Raw genomic sequence first — 16,660 nt, forward strand, 5'->3', positions numbered from 1 at the left:
CTGTGCCAGCCCTTCCCTGAGCCGCTGCCTCCCTCCTCCAGCCCCAGCGGTGGCTCTGGGGGATGCAGAGGGGTCCTGGTGGACACCCAGGGCATGGGGGCAGGTGGGTGGGGGGGCAGAGGGACAGACAGAATCCCTCTTAGTGTTGGGAAGTTGAAGGGGCGGACAGGTGGACTCACTTTGAGCACAAGGGATGGTAGGAGGGGTAGACAGAATCACTCTGGACTCTAGGGATGGATATATAGACTCACCTTGGACACTGGGGATGACAGATTGGATGGCTGGACAGATAGACAGACTCTGGACACCAGGGGTGAGAGGGTAGATGAATGGATGGAAGGATGGATAGGTAGATGGACTCACTCTGGGCCCCAGGGATGGCAGGGTGGATAGGAGAATGGACAGAGGGATGGACGGATGGACTCTGGGCACCAGGGGTGGGAGGTTGGATGATTGGACAGACGGACTCTGGACACCAGGATTGGGAGGGTGGATGGATAAATGGATGGATGGATGGACAGACAGGTAAATGGACTCGCTCTGTCCCCAGGGTTGGGGGGACAGATGTGGGAGCACTGTGGGTACCACGGGTAGGAGGACGGGGGCAGCCTGGCTGCTCGGGGGTGGAAGCGCAGGGGAGTTCCGTACACGGACGGACGGATGGAGGGGACGCCGAGCGCCCGGGCGGAGGGGATGGGGTCGCGGTCCCTCTTCCCGCTGCTCATCCCCGTTCCCCCCCCCGGGTCCCCGCGGCCGCTACGGAGGCGTTTGCTCCGCTCCTGGGGCCGGGATGGCGGTGCCCGGTGCCGGTTCCGGTGCCATTCCCGGTGCCGGCCGCCCCCGTGCGAGCCGCCCCGCCCCGCTGCACGTGACGCGGCGCGGCGGCTGCGAGCGGTGGGGCCCCGCGCCGCTGTGCTCCGGTACCGGTACCGACCCGGCCCCGCGCCGCTCCGCTCCCGCCGCCCCCGGTAAGCGCCGCGCAGCCGCCCCCGGGGCTGCCCCCACCGTCGGTGTCACCGGGGCCGCGCAGCAGCGTGGGGGGCCGGGCCGGACCCGTGACCTTCAGCCGCTGCCGGTACCGGGAGGAGGATGGGGGGGGGTCTGGGGGTGGGGGACGTCAGCCCCTATGTATCCCCAAGCCCCCCCAGTATGTACCCTACAAATAGCCTTCCCCCTTTCACCCCCAAACCTGCTCCTCCTCCCTTCCCCCCCCCCCCATCCCGGCCCCATATTCCACCCCCCCCGCATCCTTATCCCTGCAACCTGCCCTCGTTACCGCCGATCTCCGGCCTGGCCCCACGTTTGGGTGTCCCCCCCCCCCCCTCTCACTTCCAGAACGGCCCCATGTGTGGGTGAGGGGGGGGTGCACCCCGCAGGCTTTGCACGGGGTGGTGGGGGGGCGCTTTTTGCGCGGGGCTGTTGGGTTGGGCTGCGCTGCGCGGGGGGTCCCCGCCGCTGTCCGTGGTGCTGCCCCGCACCGCTCCTTCCCGCCCGCAGAGGGCGCCCCTCCGGTGTCGGGGGGGGGGGGGGACGCGCACTGTTGGGGAGGGGGCGGTGATGGTTTGGGGTCCCCCCGCAGCCAGACACCCCCAGGGGGCAGCTCCCAGCACCCCGTCTCCCCCAGGCAGCGCCACGATGGACCACCCCGGCCCCCCTTCGGCCAGCTAGCTGCGTCCCGCAGACACCACACCCCCAGGTGAGTTGTCCCCATCCCACGGGTGAACTCCCGGCACTGGGATGGATCACACAGCCCCCGGTGCCCCCCGTGCCTGCGGGGTGCCCCATGGCCGTGTCTGGTAGGCAGCAGCATGGCCCAGCAGCACCGTGCCGCTCCCCCCCCGCTTAAGGTATGTACCAAAGATGGGGTTAGGGAGGGATCAGACAGCACTTATGGGTGCCATCAGAGCCTCACCTCCCGGTTGCCTTGCAGACAGAGGAGGACTACATCCCATACCCCAGCGTGCATGAGGTAGCATGGCCATGCTCCCGAGTTTGGTGGGGTTGGGTGGGTGGGTGGGGGCCAGGGGGCACCCAGCTCAGCTGTGGGTGCAGGTGCTGGGCCGGGAGGGGCCGTTCCCCCTCATCCTGCTGCCACAATTCGGGGGCTACTGGATCGAGGGCACCAACCACCAGCTGAGCGGGGCCCCTGAGCCCCCTCCGAACCCGGCACCCGGCACCCGTGTACGGCTGGAGGGCAACCACACGGCCAAGATCTACCGCAAGCACTTCCTGGGCAAGGTGGGCACCAGGGAGTGCGGTCCCTGTCGGTATGCATGGGCACAGGGGTCCTGTGAGTGTGGGTGCACGTGGGGATGGACGCTGATGGACATGGAGGGCATGGGTGCTTATGGATGAGGTTCTTCATGCAGATGGGTGCACGTGGTGATGGAGACCCCAAAAGTGTGGGTGCTCAGCAGGGGTAGGTGGTCACAGGCACGGGAGACCAGTGAGGATGGGTGCCCATAGGTGCGGTGACCCTACATGTGTCTATGGGATGGGTAGCCCATAAAGATGGGTGTCTTCAGGAACGGGTACCCCACAAGCATGTGATCATAGATCTATACTGGAGATCATGGGATGGTGAGAGACAGGTAGCCCCATTGCGTGTGTGGCCACGGATGTGAATAGCCACTGGTGGGGCAGTGGGTACCCCGTGTGTGAGCACCCATGGGTGCCCCCCCGGCTGCTGGCAGGAACACTTCAACTACTACTCCCTGGACCCCGCACTGGGCCACCTTGTCTTCTCCCTCAAGTACGATGAGCAGGAGCACCTCCACCTGCTGCTGCGGTGAGCAGGGCTGGGGGCACTCATGGATGCTGAATGAGTGTGGGCATGGCACCCTGATTCCTCCCCTCACCTTGCAGCACCCGCACCCGCACCCTGCATGATGTGGTGCCCATCTCCTGCCTGGCCGAGTTCCCCAATGTGGTGCAGATGGCCAAGGTTGGTGCTCCCCCCCCTACCAGCAGCACCTATGGGTGCCTCCCCGCGCCCACTCCTCAGCACCCTGCCTCCCCCTGCAGCTGGTGTGCGAGGATATCAACGTGGACCGCTTCTACCCCGTGCTCTACCCCAAGGTAAGTGCAGTGCCAGGGGGGCAGCACCCACCCTAACACTAACCCCAACCCCAACTCCAATCCCAACCCCCATCTCTAACCCTAACTCTACTCCTACCCCAACCCCAATCCTAAACCCATCCTTACCCTTATCCCTAACCCACCACCCCACACCGGCCCAGGCCTCCCGCCTCATCCTCGCCTTCGATGAGCACGTACTCAGCAACCACTTCAAATTTGGTGTCATCTACCAAAAGCTGGGGCAGGTACCGGGGTGTGGGGTCAGGGTGGGGATCTGGGGAGGGGGTCCGGGGGGCACCCACTGCTGTCCCCGCAGACCTCAGAGGAAGAGCTCTTTGGCACCACGGAGGAGAGCCCAGCGTTCACCGAGTTCCTCGACATCCTGGGGCAGCGGGTGCAGCTCCGTGACTTCAAGGGGTGTGTGTGGGGTGCGGGATGGGGGCACCCCAAAGGGTTCCCCCCTTTCCCTCCCCCCCCTGAAAATCCTCTCCCCTTAATGCTATGCAGCTTTCGGGGAGGGCTGGATGTGACACATGGGCAGACAGGCAGCGAATCGGTATACTGCCACTTCCGGGACAAGGAGATCATGTTCCATGTCTCCACCAAGCTGCCCTACACTGAGGGTGACGCACAGCAGGTGGGGGGCAACAGGGCTCATGGGGTCACTACTGGGGTACAGGGGTCGTGAGGGCTGGGGGGCCGTTTTTGGGTGTATGGGGATGTCAATGGGGCACAGGGGTTCCTGGGCCATCGCTGGATGCTGGAGGGGACGTAGGGGCTGCTGGTGCCCCCCAGGTATTTATAGAGGAGCGTTCACGACCCCATGGGGCAGCCCCAGGGCCCGGAGGACAGCAGGAGCTGACCTCATCCCTGTGTGCCACAGTTGCAGAGGAAGCGCCACATCGGCAACGACATCGTGGCCGTCGTCTTCCAGGACGAGAACACCCCCTTTGTGCCCGACATGATCGCCTCCAACTTCCTGCACGCCTTCGTGGTGGTGCAGCTGGAACCCGGCGGCCCGCAGGGGCCCCTCTACAAAGTGTCGGTCACCGCCCGTGACGACGTCCCCTTCTTTGGGCCGCCGCTGCCAGACCCCGCTGTCTTCAGGAAGGTGAGCGCCCGCGGGTGCTGCCCGCAGAGGAGCCCCTCTGGTGCCAACCCAGCACTGCCGCCGCCCCGCAGGGCCCTGAGTTCCAGGAGTTCCTGCTCACCAAGCTCATCAACGCCGAGTACGCCTGCTACAAGGCCGAGAAGTTCGCCAAGCTGGAGGTGTGCACTGCAGGGGTGGCAGCGGTGGGTGCCGCGCTTGGCCCCGCTCAGCGCAGTGGGTGCCGTGCAGGAGAGGACGCGGGCAGCGCTGCTGGAGACGTTACACGAGGAGCTGCAGGGCCGCAGCCAGGCCATGCTGGGGATGGGTCCTGACGAGGAGCGCCCGGACAACGGCTCAGCCCCCGGCTTCTTCGAGTCCTTCAAGGTGGGGCCGGGGGCTGGCGGGGGCGGGGCCTGACGGAGGGGGCGGGGTCATCGCGAGAGAGCCCCGCCCCTCCGGGGCCACACCCTGCCGGGAGCCACGCCCTCCGATGCGCCCCCCATCGCGTGAGCGCGAAGCCGCGCCTCCCTGTCGCACAAGGCCACACCCGCTGAGCGCGGAGCCCTTTGCTCCACGTGCTGTGCCACGCCCCTCCCTTAAGCCCCACCCCTTCCTCGCACTAAGCCCCGCCCACCCACGGCCCGCCGACGCTGCCCTCCCATAGGCCCCGCCCTCCGACTAGCCCCGCCCCTCGCTTCGCTCCCGTCTCCCATAGGCCCCGCCCCCGATAAGTCCCGCCCCCAGCCACGCCACGCCCACCCAACCCGGCTCCCCGTATGCCCCGCCCACCTCCCTCCTGGCCCCGCCCCTTGTCGAGCTCCCCCTTGTGTCCGTGCCCCCCCCCACCGCCGCTCCCTTCTCTAAGCCCCGCCCTTCTGCGCGCCCTCCCCTCCCATAGGCTCCGCTCCGCTTTGCCCCGCCCCCTCCAGCCCCGCCCTTCAGCGCGGCCCCACTCGCCCCGTCCTGAGCGCGCCACCCCACCCACCCACCCGGCCCCGCCCCTTCGGCCGAAGCCCCGTCCCCCCATTGGTCCCGCTCCCAAGCCCCGCCCCCGGCCCCGCCCCTGACGCGTGCCACCGCAGTCCCTGCTGGTGCCCGGGAGCCGCCGGGGCCGCCGCGGCAGCGCCATCGGTCTGGGCTCGGTGGAAGAGGTGCGTGGCGGAGCGAGGGGCGGGACGAGCTGCGGGGATCCCCCCGCAGGCCGCCCCCCGCCGACCGCCGCCCGCCCGCAGGCGCTGCTGGTCCCCGGGAAGAGCCCGTCCCGGCGGCGGCCCGGCCCGCTCGGCTCGCGCCGCTCCAGCGCCATCGGCATTGAGAGCATCCAGGAGGCGCCGGGCAGGTGGGGACGGGGGCGGAGGGACGCGGGTCGAGTCGGCCCCCATTACCGCCCAACGCCCCCGCAGGGACGGCCCCGCCCCGGGCAACGACGGCAACTCCTCCGCGCACAGCTCACCCGAGAGCCGCCGGAACCCCGACAGGTCCGGCACCGGGACGCGGAAACGCGGACACGGGGACACGGGGACGTGGGAATACGAGCGCGTGTGGACATGAGGACACACGGACGTGGGGACATGGAAACGTGGGGACGGGACACACGGGCACACGGGGCCACGGGGACATCGCTACACGAGCACGTGGGGACGTGGGGATAGAGGGTCACAACGGCACCGGGCCACGGGGCCGTGGGATCACTGGGATATGGACGCGGCGGTAGGGGGATACAGGAACATAGGGCCGCAGGGATGGAGGGGCGCCGGGATGCAATGGGACCGGGTGTCACATGGATGGTGGCAGCGGGACGGGGACGGGGCAGCAGTGCTGTGGGGCAGTATGGGAGCGGTGTCACACTGTCACCCGGCGGCACGTGAACTGGGCAGCGTGCGGATAGGATGGTACAATAACATAGGGGTGGGGTGGCATGGGGACAGCGTGGCGCAGGGACAGGCCGGCACCTGGTGGCACAGGACCTGGGTGTTGTAGGGACGCAGCAGCACAGGGACGTGATGGCTTCTGGGTGTGGTGGGGTGGGGACGGCGTGGCACTCGGGTGGCACGGGCTGGGGGGACAAGTCGGTAGGGGTAGGATGGGGCAGCACGGGGACGGGGTAGCACCAGGATGGAGTGGTGCTGGCACAGGGTCCCATTGGCAGCCAACAGCACAGAGATGAGGCAGTGTGGAGATGGGGTGACGCGGGCGGGACGCGTATAGGGGTCCGGGGTGGCACGGGGCCAGCTCTGTCCCTCACAGGGCGGAGAGGCCGGAGCCTCTGCAGGACTTCTCCCGCTCGTCCTCCAGTGCCAGCAGCTTCGGCAGCGTGGCTGAGGAGCCGGATGAGCACTCCGCGGGCGAACCGGGCAGGGTATGGGGTCAGGGGGCCGAGGTTGGAGGGGGCGGATGTGGGTGCTGGGGATGCGGCACCACGTCACCCTGCCCTGTGCCTGCAGGACAGCCGCTCACCCCTGGGCACCCCACGGCAGCGTGACACCTCTGCCGACCCCCCCTGGCCGGAGGAGCCCCCCGGCACCCCCCCAGGTACCTGTCCCTGTGGCATTGGGGCGCTGGGGTCACCCACGGGTGCTCATGCTCCCCCCTAAACAGGCAGTGCTCGCCACCCTGAGATCAAAATCCAGCTGGAGCGGCCTCCCCCAAGCCCGGTGAGGCTGAGACCCCCCCCACGACCCCCCCAGTGCCTCCCAACACCGGCACAGCCCTTATTGTTCCCTGCACAGGGCTCGTAGCCGACCCCCAAACCCCGGGGGGGCACCGCTGGAGGAGGGTCCCTGCTGTGCCCCTCCCTGCAGTGCCCCCCACCGCTCACATCCAGGAGCCGAAGCCATCGTCCTTGCTGTGGGATTGGGGACCCCCTATAGGGTCCCCCCCCCCGATTTCAGACAATCTCCTTCACTGCAATGCCCCCCCTGGGGAAGGGGTGGGGATGGGCTCAGGGACGTGCACAGCACAATGCCCCCCTGACCCCTAATGCAGAGTGGGCCCAGACCCAATGTGCCCCCTCCAAAAAAAGAAAAGAGAAAATCACACAATGTGGGGGCGCAGAACTCAGCGGGGGCCACATTGCTGCCCCCCCCCACACCCCACTTTCCCCTGTCCCCTCCCCCCTCTCCCCCCCATTTTATTTAGGGATAACAGCTCCAGACTGGGGGGGGGGGGGGGGGGGATTGGGGCTGTGGGTTTTTTTTCAGCCCCCCCGGGTCGTGGTTGTGTTTCCCGTATCGATGTACAAATAAAAGTCTATTTATCGCTACAGCCGATGATGGGGGCCGGGGGAGGGAGGGGGGTTCCCCACTCTCTGGGGGCTGCAGTGGGGCCCAGGGCTGCAGGAGGGTGGAGAGTTTGGGGCCAGGTGCCCACGTTTGCGTTTTCTTTCCCCTCCCTTTCCCCTCTGTGAGCCTTTTTGTTACAAATCCCCCATTCCCTCGGCAGGGTTATTTTAGGATTTTTGGTCGTGTCCCCCCCCCGGACCCACCAACCCCAAGCCCCTATTTGCCCTGCAGCGGTCGCACTGCTCGGCGGTTCCCTCCGACCCCAAACCACACGCAGACCCCAAATTTAGCACAGCACCGCCCGTTCTGGGAAAGCCCAGCGCCAGGGAGGAGGGGAATGGGGGGGGGGATGGTTTGGGGTGGGGACACCGCAGCCCCACTGCTGTTGCCAACGGCCATGCGACAGCACTCCGAAGTTTGGGGGCGTAGGAAAAATGAAGCAAAAGTTTATTTATAGGGGATGGGGGGGGGGGGGGGGGGGGGGGGGGGGGAGGGGGGTCCAGGGAATGGGGAATAAATAATGGGGCTGGCGATGGGGGCTCGTGGTGCTTTCGGAGTGCATCTGTGCGGCACTGTCTGCAGCTGCAGCGCGGTGCCGGGTTACACTTGGACATTTGCATGTCCATGCAAGGCACCGCCTGCTTGCCCAGGGCACGGTTTGCAGGGCTGAGCTGGCACGCACATTGCTGCGTTTGCACATGCAAGGCTCCATTTGCACGTGCACGCGTGGCAGCAATGGCTCACCCAGGGCAGCAGTGTGCAGAGCCCCACATGCACACCCATGGGGCTGTCCCCCACCGCAGGACCCACCGCATGCACACGACCCCATTTGCACACCCACAGAACCTTCTGCACGCCCACAGCACTGCTGCTCACCCTTTGCACCCCCAGGGCACCACTGCTTCCATTGTATGCACAAAGTCCCACGTGCGTGCCGTTTGCACACCCATGGCACCCTTTGCACGCCTGAAGCCCCTCTCTGGCTGCACCCCACCCCCATATCACCCCATCTCCCCTCCCTCTGCCCCCTGCCCCCCCCCCGGCCCCCAGTTGCCCATTCCAAGTCCTAAGGAGACGGTAAGTGGCCAAATCCCCCCCACTCCCCTCACCATGCAGTGCTGAGCCCCAAAAGCTGTTCCAGAGCTCAAGGGGCACACAGCCCTATGGGTGCCCACACACGCAATGAGTTAGGGCGCTGGTATTGGGTCTCAGCTGACCCCCCCCCCAACCCCTCGGCTATACTTTAGGAGGGTTTTGGCCACAACCCAGAGCCCAAATCCCACAGCGGGCCCAGGATTCTAATGACAGGGGAGGAAGGGTGTATTTACAGGGGAACAGCCCAGCGCTCCGCGGCGGCACCGAAACCACCGGTGCAGCTTTGCTTTGCTGCGCCAAAGTCTTTCTTTTTGCTCTTTTTTCCCCCCAAAAAGAAAACCTCTCCTCTCCATCCTCCCCCCGCCCTCCCACTTCCCCCTCCCCAGAGCTGCTTTGCTTTAGCAGAGGAGGAGGAGGAGGAGGAGGACGGGCAGGAGCGTGGCAGTGGCGGCGGGGCGGGCGGCGGAGCTGCAGTGCGCACGGTTGGGGCCGATGCAGGCGGCGTAGGCCATGGCGTGGGGGATGTAGTTCTGCTCATGCACGCCGTGCAGGAGGTGCGCCATGGGGCCACGGGCAAACACCGCCACGTCCTCCCCACCGTGCGTCTCCTGCCGCAGCGGGACGGCCGCCTGCGCCTGGTAGTTGGCGTGAGCTGGAAGGGGAGGGGGATAAAAAGCATCAAAACCTACCCGACGGCACACGGCTGTCGTGCCGCCGTGGGTCTCAGCCCCATGGCACGCACCAAAATCCACGGCGGAGACGTTCTCGCGTTCGCCCCCCACGATCTTATAGCCAGGGCCGTTGCCATACAGGATGGAGGTGAAGGGTTTGCGGTCCACGTCGCTCTGCATCGGCGCCAGCCCTGGCGGCACACCGCGTCGGTGACATCCCCACCCCGGGATGGGAAGGGGGGAGGGGGGGTGGGGACGCTCACCAAAAATGGGGTTCCCTCGCGGGGTGTAACCGCCAAAGGTGAAGACGTGTGAGTGGTCGGCGGTGACGACGCTGAGTGTGTCGCGGGGGGAGGTGAGGCGCCCCGCCAGCCCCACGGCGCGGTCCAGCTCCACCGCCTCGTGCAGCGCCTGCTTGGCCTTCCCCTCGTGGTGCCCGTGGTCGATGCGGCCTCCTGCAGCCGCCCCACAGCGCTGTGCCCCACGGTGCTGCCCTGCTGCGGCCCCCCTCAGCCCTGCAGCCCCGACCCCTCCATTCCCCCATCACTCTCTTCACCCTCCCCCCCCCCCCCCCGCCTTTGCATCCCACTTTTGCCACGCACCACCCAACTCCTTCCCCCTTCCCACCCTCCTTTTGCATCCCATCGCTTCCTCATCCCCCTCGGCACCCCCCTGCACCACCTGGCCCCCCCACCTTCCACCAGCAGGAAGAAGCCCCGCGGGTTTTTCTGCAGCATCCTTATGGCCACAGCCACCATCTCGCTGAGCGACGGGTCGGTCTCGTTGTTCCTGTCCAGCTCATACACCATATCCCCCGGCTCAAAGAGACCTGGGGACAGCAATGCTGGAGGCGGGGCGGCCCCACAGAGCCCAGCACCACTTTTGTGCTGGCTCAGGCACTTCAGTCCACACCGGATCCCATTCCTGGGCTGATTAGATAGGGATGGGGATGCTCCCAGCCCTTCCTTCCTCCCATCAGGTCAGACCCGGGAATGGCAGTGGGTTGGGGTGAGGGGTAGGGGCAGGGGTAGGGGTTGGGTTTGGGTTAGAGTTAGAGGTAGAGGTAGGGGTAGAATTTGAGTTTGGATTAGGGTTAGGGTTAGGGTTAGCGGTAGGCTTAGAGGTAGGGATTGGGGTTGGGGTTGGGTAGGGTTTGGGCTGGGGGTAGGGTTACGGTTAGGGGTACAGTTAGGGTAAGAAGTAGGATTTGAGTTTGGATTAGGGTTAGAGTTATAGTTAGGGTGAAGAGTAGGGGTAGGGTTTGGGTTAGGGGTAGAGGTAGGGTTTGAATTGGGATTAGTTTGGGCTAGGGTTATGGTTATGGTTGAGGGTGGGGGTTGGGATAGGGGCTGGGGTTATGGTTATGGTTAGGATTATGGTTAGGGTGAGGGGTAGGCACAGGTAGGGTTATGGTTAGGGATAGGATGAGGGATGGGGTAGGGGTTGAGGTAGAGGTCGGGTTATGGTTAGTGTAAGGCGTAGGGGTAGGGATTGGGGTTGGGTTTGGGTAAGGAGTAGGGTTTGAGTTTGGATTTGGTTTAGCGTTAGGGTTATGGTTAGGGTAAGGAGTAGGAATAGAGGTTAGGGGTAGGTGTGGAGTTATGGTAATGGTTAGGGGTAGGGATAGGCTTAGGGTTATGGTTATGGTTACGGTTAAGGTGAGGGGAAAAGGTAGGCTGAGGTGGAGCAAAAAAGATTGTGCCCCCGATGGGATGGAGATTGCATCCCTATAAGGGTGAAAGTTGTGTCCCTCAGAAATCCCACATCTGAGGGGTCACTGTGCCCTGGGGGTGTCCACATGTCCATGGGGCACCAGGGGCCACTCACCCAGCAGGAAGTCCACACGGCTGACGTTCAGCGCCAGCAGCTCCCTCCGGTGCCACACGTACTTGGCGACCTGTTGGGGCCACACGGGGTCACCTCCCCATGGGGACAGCCCCCCATCCCCAACACGGGGCCGCCGGGCGCCCCATCCCACCTTCCCCGCAGGCTTAGTGTCGTGCCACGCCTGCACCAGGTCCTTGCCGTCCAGGCGGGTGCCGCGGTGCCGCTCCTCCTGCGGGTACTCCACATCGCTGGTGTTCTTGGGGAACATGTACTTGCGCCCACCCCCCAGGATCACCTGCAGGGAAAATCCCGGGCGTAGAAATGGGTTTTATTATTGTTATTATTTTCTCCTATAAGATGAGCGGAGAGAGGCAACCCCCAAAGATGCTCCAAGGGATGCGGTGCCCAGGAAAGCCCTGATGCGACCACTCCGAGGAATTTCTGGCTAGAAATAACTCTCTCCCTCTTAATCTCTCCCTGCTAATTACCCCAAGGACAGAAATAGCCATTTCCAGCAGCAGTGCTGGGCAGGGATGCTCCTGTAGGGTCCCCATGTGACCCTGCTGGAGCAGACCCCATCCCACAGCCTCTGTTTGCTTTGGAGCACCCAATGTTTGCCCGCCGGTATTTATAACCAGGCTGAGATTTATTTCTTTTTTCATTTCCCACTCCCTCCCCCCCCCATTCAGAAGGTGAATTATAAAGCAGCAAAACAACACCGCCAAAATTATTAAGGGAAGAAGAGGGAGAAAAGGAAAAACACAAAAATCTCTTCCCCACTATATAATTATTTCCAGCCTGGGACAGAGTTAAAATTATATTAAAGGGAAAAAAAAAAAAAAAAACAAAAAACAAAACACACACACACACACAAAAAAGAAAACCCCAAAAAACAGAGAAGAAGAGGCTATTAACCAGCTAAATAACAGGCTGGGATGTTTTGCTTTGGGGCTATTTTGAAGTACAGAAGCGTATTTATTTACAGGGCTGAATTTCTGCACAAATCCACAGTGAGGGGCAGAACCGGGGGGACAACGCGGCTTTTTGGGCACGGGAAGCGTGAGAAAGGGGTTTGTGTCTCACTGGGAGAGCGGGGCGGCTGCCGTGGCTGTACTGCCCTGCACCCATGAGTAGTCCCAGCCATCATCTCCTGGAGCCCCAGTCCTAAACCCAACAGTGATCCCAGCACCTATTGAGGATCTCAGCCCTACATCTTCCTGGGGTCCCAACTCTGCATCCTCTGGTGGACCCAGCCCTACAAATGGCAGGCCTCAGCTCTTCCCCCATGAGCAGTCCCAGCCCAACATCCCCTGGAGGTCCTGACTCTTCACCCATGGGTGGTCGCAGCCCAGCATCTCCTGGAGCCCCAGCCCTGCAGCCATTGGTGGTTTCAGCCCAACACATACAGAGGATCCAAGCGCTACATCTTCCTGGGATCCCAACTCTGCACCCATTGGCGGTCCCAACCCAACACCTATGGAGGATCCCAGCCCTGTATCTTCTGGGGTCCCAACTCTGAACCTTTTGGTGGTCTCAACCCTCTATATGCCAGGTCCCAGCTCTTCCCCCATGAGCAGTTCCAGCCCAACATCCGCCAGAGGTCCTGACACTTCATCCATGAGTAATCCCAGCCATCATTTCCCAGCCCCAGCCCTAAACCCATCAGTGATCCCAGTCCCAATACCTATTGAGGATCGCAGCCCTACATCTTCTTGGGGTCCCAATTCTGCTCCCTTCGGTGGTCCCAGACCAACATCCACCCCGTTCTGTGCACCCCTGATGTGTGTGTGCTGCACCCCCTCACTGCATTTTGCTGCTTTTAGCTTTCTTTTTATCCCATTTTCATCCCAACTCTGCACCCTTTGGTGCTACCAGCCCAGTATCAGCCTACCTACAGGTGGTCCCAGCCCCTCCTGGTCCCACTGTCCCCACTGCCATCCCCACCTCGATGTCAGGGATGTTCTCCACCAGCTGCCGGGCGATGTCTTTGCAGCCGCCCTCCAGTGCATCCAGGGGCATCTCTCCATCTGAGTACCAGTCACGGTTGGCTGAGTGTGCGTAGGCAGCGCTGGGTGTCGCGTGGGTCACCCGCGTGGTGGTGACAATGCCCACCGCCTTGCCTGCACCATGAATTCACAGGACAATGGTGGGGACGTCCCAAAAACTCGGTGTCCCCAAAACCCAGCTCCTCACCTTCATCCTTAGCCCAGCGGAGGATGGAGGTCACCTCCTGGCCCTTGGTGGTGTTGCAGCGGTCACGGGTGACACCGGCGCTGACTCCCACTGTCCCCTCGTTGGCTTTGACGCCGCAGAGGTAAGCAGTGGCTGTGCCCGCGCTGTCGGGCACCTGTGCGTTGGTGTTGTAGGTCTGGGGGAATAAAGAGACCTCTGTTGTCATCCTGACCATCGTCATCCTCATCACTGTCACTGTCCCCAAACTGGGACTCCCCACCTGCACTGGTCGGCACTCAACACCTTCTGTGGACGCAACTCTGCCCACTTTGGTGGTCCCAGCCCTGTATACACCAGGTCCCAGCTCTTCCCCCACAAGTGGTCCCAGCCCAGCCATCCCCTCGAGATCCTGACCCATGGGTGGTCACAACCCAACATCCCCTGCAGCCCCAGCTCTGCAGCCACTGGTGGTCCGAACCCAACACATACAGAGGATCTCAGCCCTACATCATCTTCTTGGGGTCCCAACTTTGCACCCATCAGTGGTCCCAGTGCAGTAACTATTAGATCCCACCCATCGGTGGCCCCAGACAACATCTCCTGAAGCCCCAGCCCTAAACCCATCAGTGGTCCCAACCCAACACCTATGGAGGATCCCAGCCCTATATCTTCTCAGGGTTCCAACTCTTCACCATCTGTTGGCCCCAGCCCAACATCCCTCTTTTGCGCACCCTTAGATGAGCGCGTGCTGCACCCCCTCACCGCGTTTTGCTGCTTTTAGCCCCCTTTCAGCCCACTTTTAGGCAATCGGAGAAAAGCCCGACCTCTTCACCCCCACAAGCATCCCCTGCAGGGACTGGCTGAAAGAAGGGGCAGGGGCTTGCAACTTCACAACAAAAGGAGCATTTTCTCCAGCAAAACAGCCCAGGCAGGAGAGGAGGGGTCCCAGCCCCCCCGTTCCCAAGGGTGAGCCCTGGCACAGCACTGGGTACAGGACACCGGCCAGCGCCGCTTGCCGCCCATGACCTAATTTCAGCTCCGCTCGATGCCTCCCGCCCGCCAGCGACCTTGCAGCGCCCGCCCCCGGGCTCACCTTGGCCAGGGCAACGTATGGGAACTTGTCCATCTCCAGCAGGCTCTCCTCGCCCTTGCGGTGCTGCAGCTGACCCTTGAGGATGCGCGCGGCCGTCACGGTGGAGACGCCCATACCTGCAGGTGGGGACCCATCACCGCCACGCCAGGACGGGACGGCACGGGGTACGGGGTGCAGCATCCCACTCACTGCAGCGCCCCATGCACTGCAGCATCCAGTGCAGTGCAAAGCCCACTCGCTACACCCTGTGCAGGGTCCCCCCTCACCGTCGCCCAGGAAGAGGATGAGGTTCTTGGCCACATTCTGGTTGAGGTGCTGCAGCCGCAGTGCATCCCGCAGCGTCTCCTGCGCCTGCTGCCTCCAGTATTCGGGGTCCTTCTCCCTCTCTGTGGGGTGTGGTGTACTCGGTGAGCTGCACAGCCCCGAAGGGCACCCAGCTGGGGTGCAGCCCTAATGAGCCACCTACCGGGGACCAGCGATGCCGAGCAGAGTTGGGCCAGGAGGGTGAGGAGGAAAGCCTTCATTGTGCCCCTTCAAAGCTCCTCTTGGGAAATGGACGGGAGAAAGCTGTGGGGCAGCACCCGCCGTGCCTCAGTTTCCCGACCCAGACCTTTGCCCCAGGGCTCAGCCAGGCGAGGACAGAAGGAGATGTTCCCCCCCCCCCCCCCCCCCGCGCCGTGCAGTCAACTGTGACCCCACTGGGCTGTGGGGCAGCACTGCGCTGCCACCAACTGTGCTGGGGAACGGCAGCACGGCCCCACTGCACACACCCCTTTGCACACTGGGCTCTCCATTGCATGGCTGTGTCCCCATGTTGTGTCCCTGTCTCCATCACACCGTGTCCCTGTCCCATTGCATGTGTGTCTTTGTAGCACCTGGGGGTACCCAGTGCATGTCCCGGTCCCCATTGCACATCTGGTTCCCCCTTTGCATGTGTGTGTCCCCATGTGCCCGTGGCATGCCTGTATCCCCACCATGACTGTGTTCCCACCGTGTCTGTGTCCCCTTTTGACTATCTGTGTCCCTAGACACGGCCCCATGGCATGCCTATGCTCCTCCATTATGTCTGTGTCCCCATTGTGTCTGTGTCCCCATCTCACACCCACGTCCCTATCCCACGGCCAAGTCTCCGCTGCACATCTGCATCCCCACTGCACATCTCCGTTCTCACTGCACGCCCACCTCCCCACTGCACATCCACATCCCCGCTGCCCTCTGTGACCCCACCGAAGTCCCCCTGCACACCCACGCCGCCTGCCCGTGACCCCGTCCCACATCTGCACCCGTGTCCCCATCACCGGTCTCCACGTCCCCACGTCCCCGTGTCCCCGCCATATCCCCACCGCACATCGATGTCCCCTGGCACAGTCGTGCCCCCCACGCCCCCCCCCCCGCCCCTCGGGGTCCCTGTGAGGGGATCCCTTACCCACACGGGGACGGCCCCGCACAAAGTTGGGCGCAGTCGCGGGTCCCTCCGGGCGCGGAGCGGAGGAGGCGGGGGGGGGCAGCGGCCTTAAATCCCCCCGGCCCCGGCTCCGGCCCTCGCCTCCTCCTCCTCCTCCCCTTCCTCCACCCGCTCTCGGCACGGGGGGGTGGGAGGGAGCAAACTGGGCTTACTGGTGCCCTCTGCTGGGTCTTACTGGGAGGACTGGGAGCATTGGGGGGGGCTCGGAGGGACCGGCTGGGTTAGGGGCGTGGAATCTCTGGGGTCTGCTTTGTGGTTGTGCTCGGCCCCGCTGCCCTACAGCCCCTTAATGGCAGTCCCCGGGTGAACCCTTGCGGACCACGTGGGGGTGGCGATGGTGCGGTCGGGGCGGAGGGGTCGGAGCGGTGGGGTTGGTGCGATGGCGTCGGGGTGATTGGGACGGGGACACCGCGTGGAGCCGTGGGGCGCTCGGTGCTCCCCAGGAGGGGGCGGCCTCAGCCCAAAAATGCGCTCCGACGGCTGCAGGGAGCCCCAACCCCACGGGGGGCGCAGCCCCGGAGGCTGCACACGTGCGTGCACACGAAATCGAACCCTGGCATCCTTGCACGTGCTTGCGTGAGTGCACCGCGGCGGGTTTGCACCCTGGCACGTTCGTTTCCCCATCGTGCAACGGCGGGACATCCGTGCACCGACTCGTGCCCCCTCCCTTGCACAACTCCACGGCCACGTGCTCGCGGCACCGCACGCTCAGCGTTGCACACTCGCAGCGCTGCACACCCGAACTCTCCGAACTCGAACCCGCTCCTCACCCTCCCAACCCCCTCCACCCCCCCACTGCGGGGCGGTGCGGGTCGGTGGGGGCGGTGCGGTGGGGGCGGTGCGGGGCATCGCGGGGCCGGGCCATCTCCGCGGCCGCCCCAGGTGCAC

The 16,660-nt window shown here is 64.2% G+C and overlaps 2 protein-coding genes across 12 annotated transcripts; one reads left to right on the top strand and one right to left on the bottom strand.

Moving 5' to 3' along the window:
- The first annotated feature begins 870 nt into the window (after nucleotides 1–870).
- RAP1GAP1 (RAP1 GTPase activating protein 1) lies at nucleotides 871–7,430 on the top strand. 10 transcript variants are annotated; one of them, XM_046903323.1, is made up of 21 exons: nucleotides 871–968; nucleotides 1,580–1,696; nucleotides 1,805–1,847; nucleotides 1,931–1,969; nucleotides 2,053–2,238; nucleotides 2,694–2,788; nucleotides 2,866–2,944; nucleotides 3,025–3,078; nucleotides 3,240–3,323; nucleotides 3,395–3,495; nucleotides 3,586–3,715; nucleotides 3,962–4,189; nucleotides 4,261–4,347; nucleotides 4,418–4,552; nucleotides 5,251–5,319; nucleotides 5,401–5,507; nucleotides 5,572–5,646; nucleotides 6,416–6,527; nucleotides 6,613–6,700; nucleotides 6,767–6,822; nucleotides 6,898–7,040. In XM_046903323.1, the coding sequence occupies exons 3-21, from the start codon at nucleotides 1,809–1,811 to the stop codon at nucleotides 6,904–6,906; spliced, it is 1,773 nt and encodes a 590-aa protein (XP_046759279.1). In that variant the 5' UTR covers nucleotides 871–968; nucleotides 1,580–1,696; nucleotides 1,805–1,808; the 3' UTR covers nucleotides 6,907–7,040. The 10 variants fall into 10 exon arrangements, with proteins under 10 accessions (XP_046759279.1, XP_046759275.1, XP_046759276.1 ...); XM_046903319.1 differs by lacking the exon at nucleotides 6,416–6,527 and having other exon boundaries at nucleotides 6,898–7,430; XM_046903320.1 differs by having other exon boundaries at nucleotides 6,767–7,040.
- Nucleotides 7,431–7,865: 435 nt separating this feature from the next.
- Nucleotides 7,866–15,794, bottom strand: ALPL (alkaline phosphatase, liver/bone/kidney). Of its 2 annotated transcripts, none has more exons than NM_205360.2 (12): nucleotides 15,734–15,794; nucleotides 14,774–14,874; nucleotides 14,574–14,693; nucleotides 14,308–14,423; nucleotides 13,236–13,410; nucleotides 12,987–13,162; nucleotides 11,194–11,337; nucleotides 11,043–11,112; nucleotides 9,910–10,044; nucleotides 9,479–9,670; nucleotides 9,287–9,406; nucleotides 7,866–9,196 (listed from the first exon to the last, which is right to left on the bottom strand). In NM_205360.2, the coding sequence occupies exons 2-12, from the start codon at nucleotides 14,829–14,831 to the stop codon at nucleotides 8,943–8,945; spliced, it is 1,560 nt and encodes a 519-aa protein (NP_990691.2). In that variant the 5' UTR covers nucleotides 14,832–14,874; nucleotides 15,734–15,794; the 3' UTR covers nucleotides 7,866–8,942. The 2 variants fall into 2 exon arrangements, with proteins under 2 accessions (NP_990691.2, XP_046759065.1); XM_046903109.1 differs by having other exon boundaries at nucleotides 8,746–9,196; nucleotides 14,774–14,851.
- Nucleotides 15,795–16,660: the final 866 nt, after the last annotated feature.

Source organism: Gallus gallus, chromosome 21 (genome assembly GCF_016699485.2).
Source record: "Gallus gallus isolate bGalGal1 chromosome 21, bGalGal1.mat.broiler.GRCg7b, whole genome shotgun sequence".
Taxonomy (NCBI): Eukaryota; Metazoa; Chordata; class Aves; order Galliformes; family Phasianidae; genus Gallus; species Gallus gallus.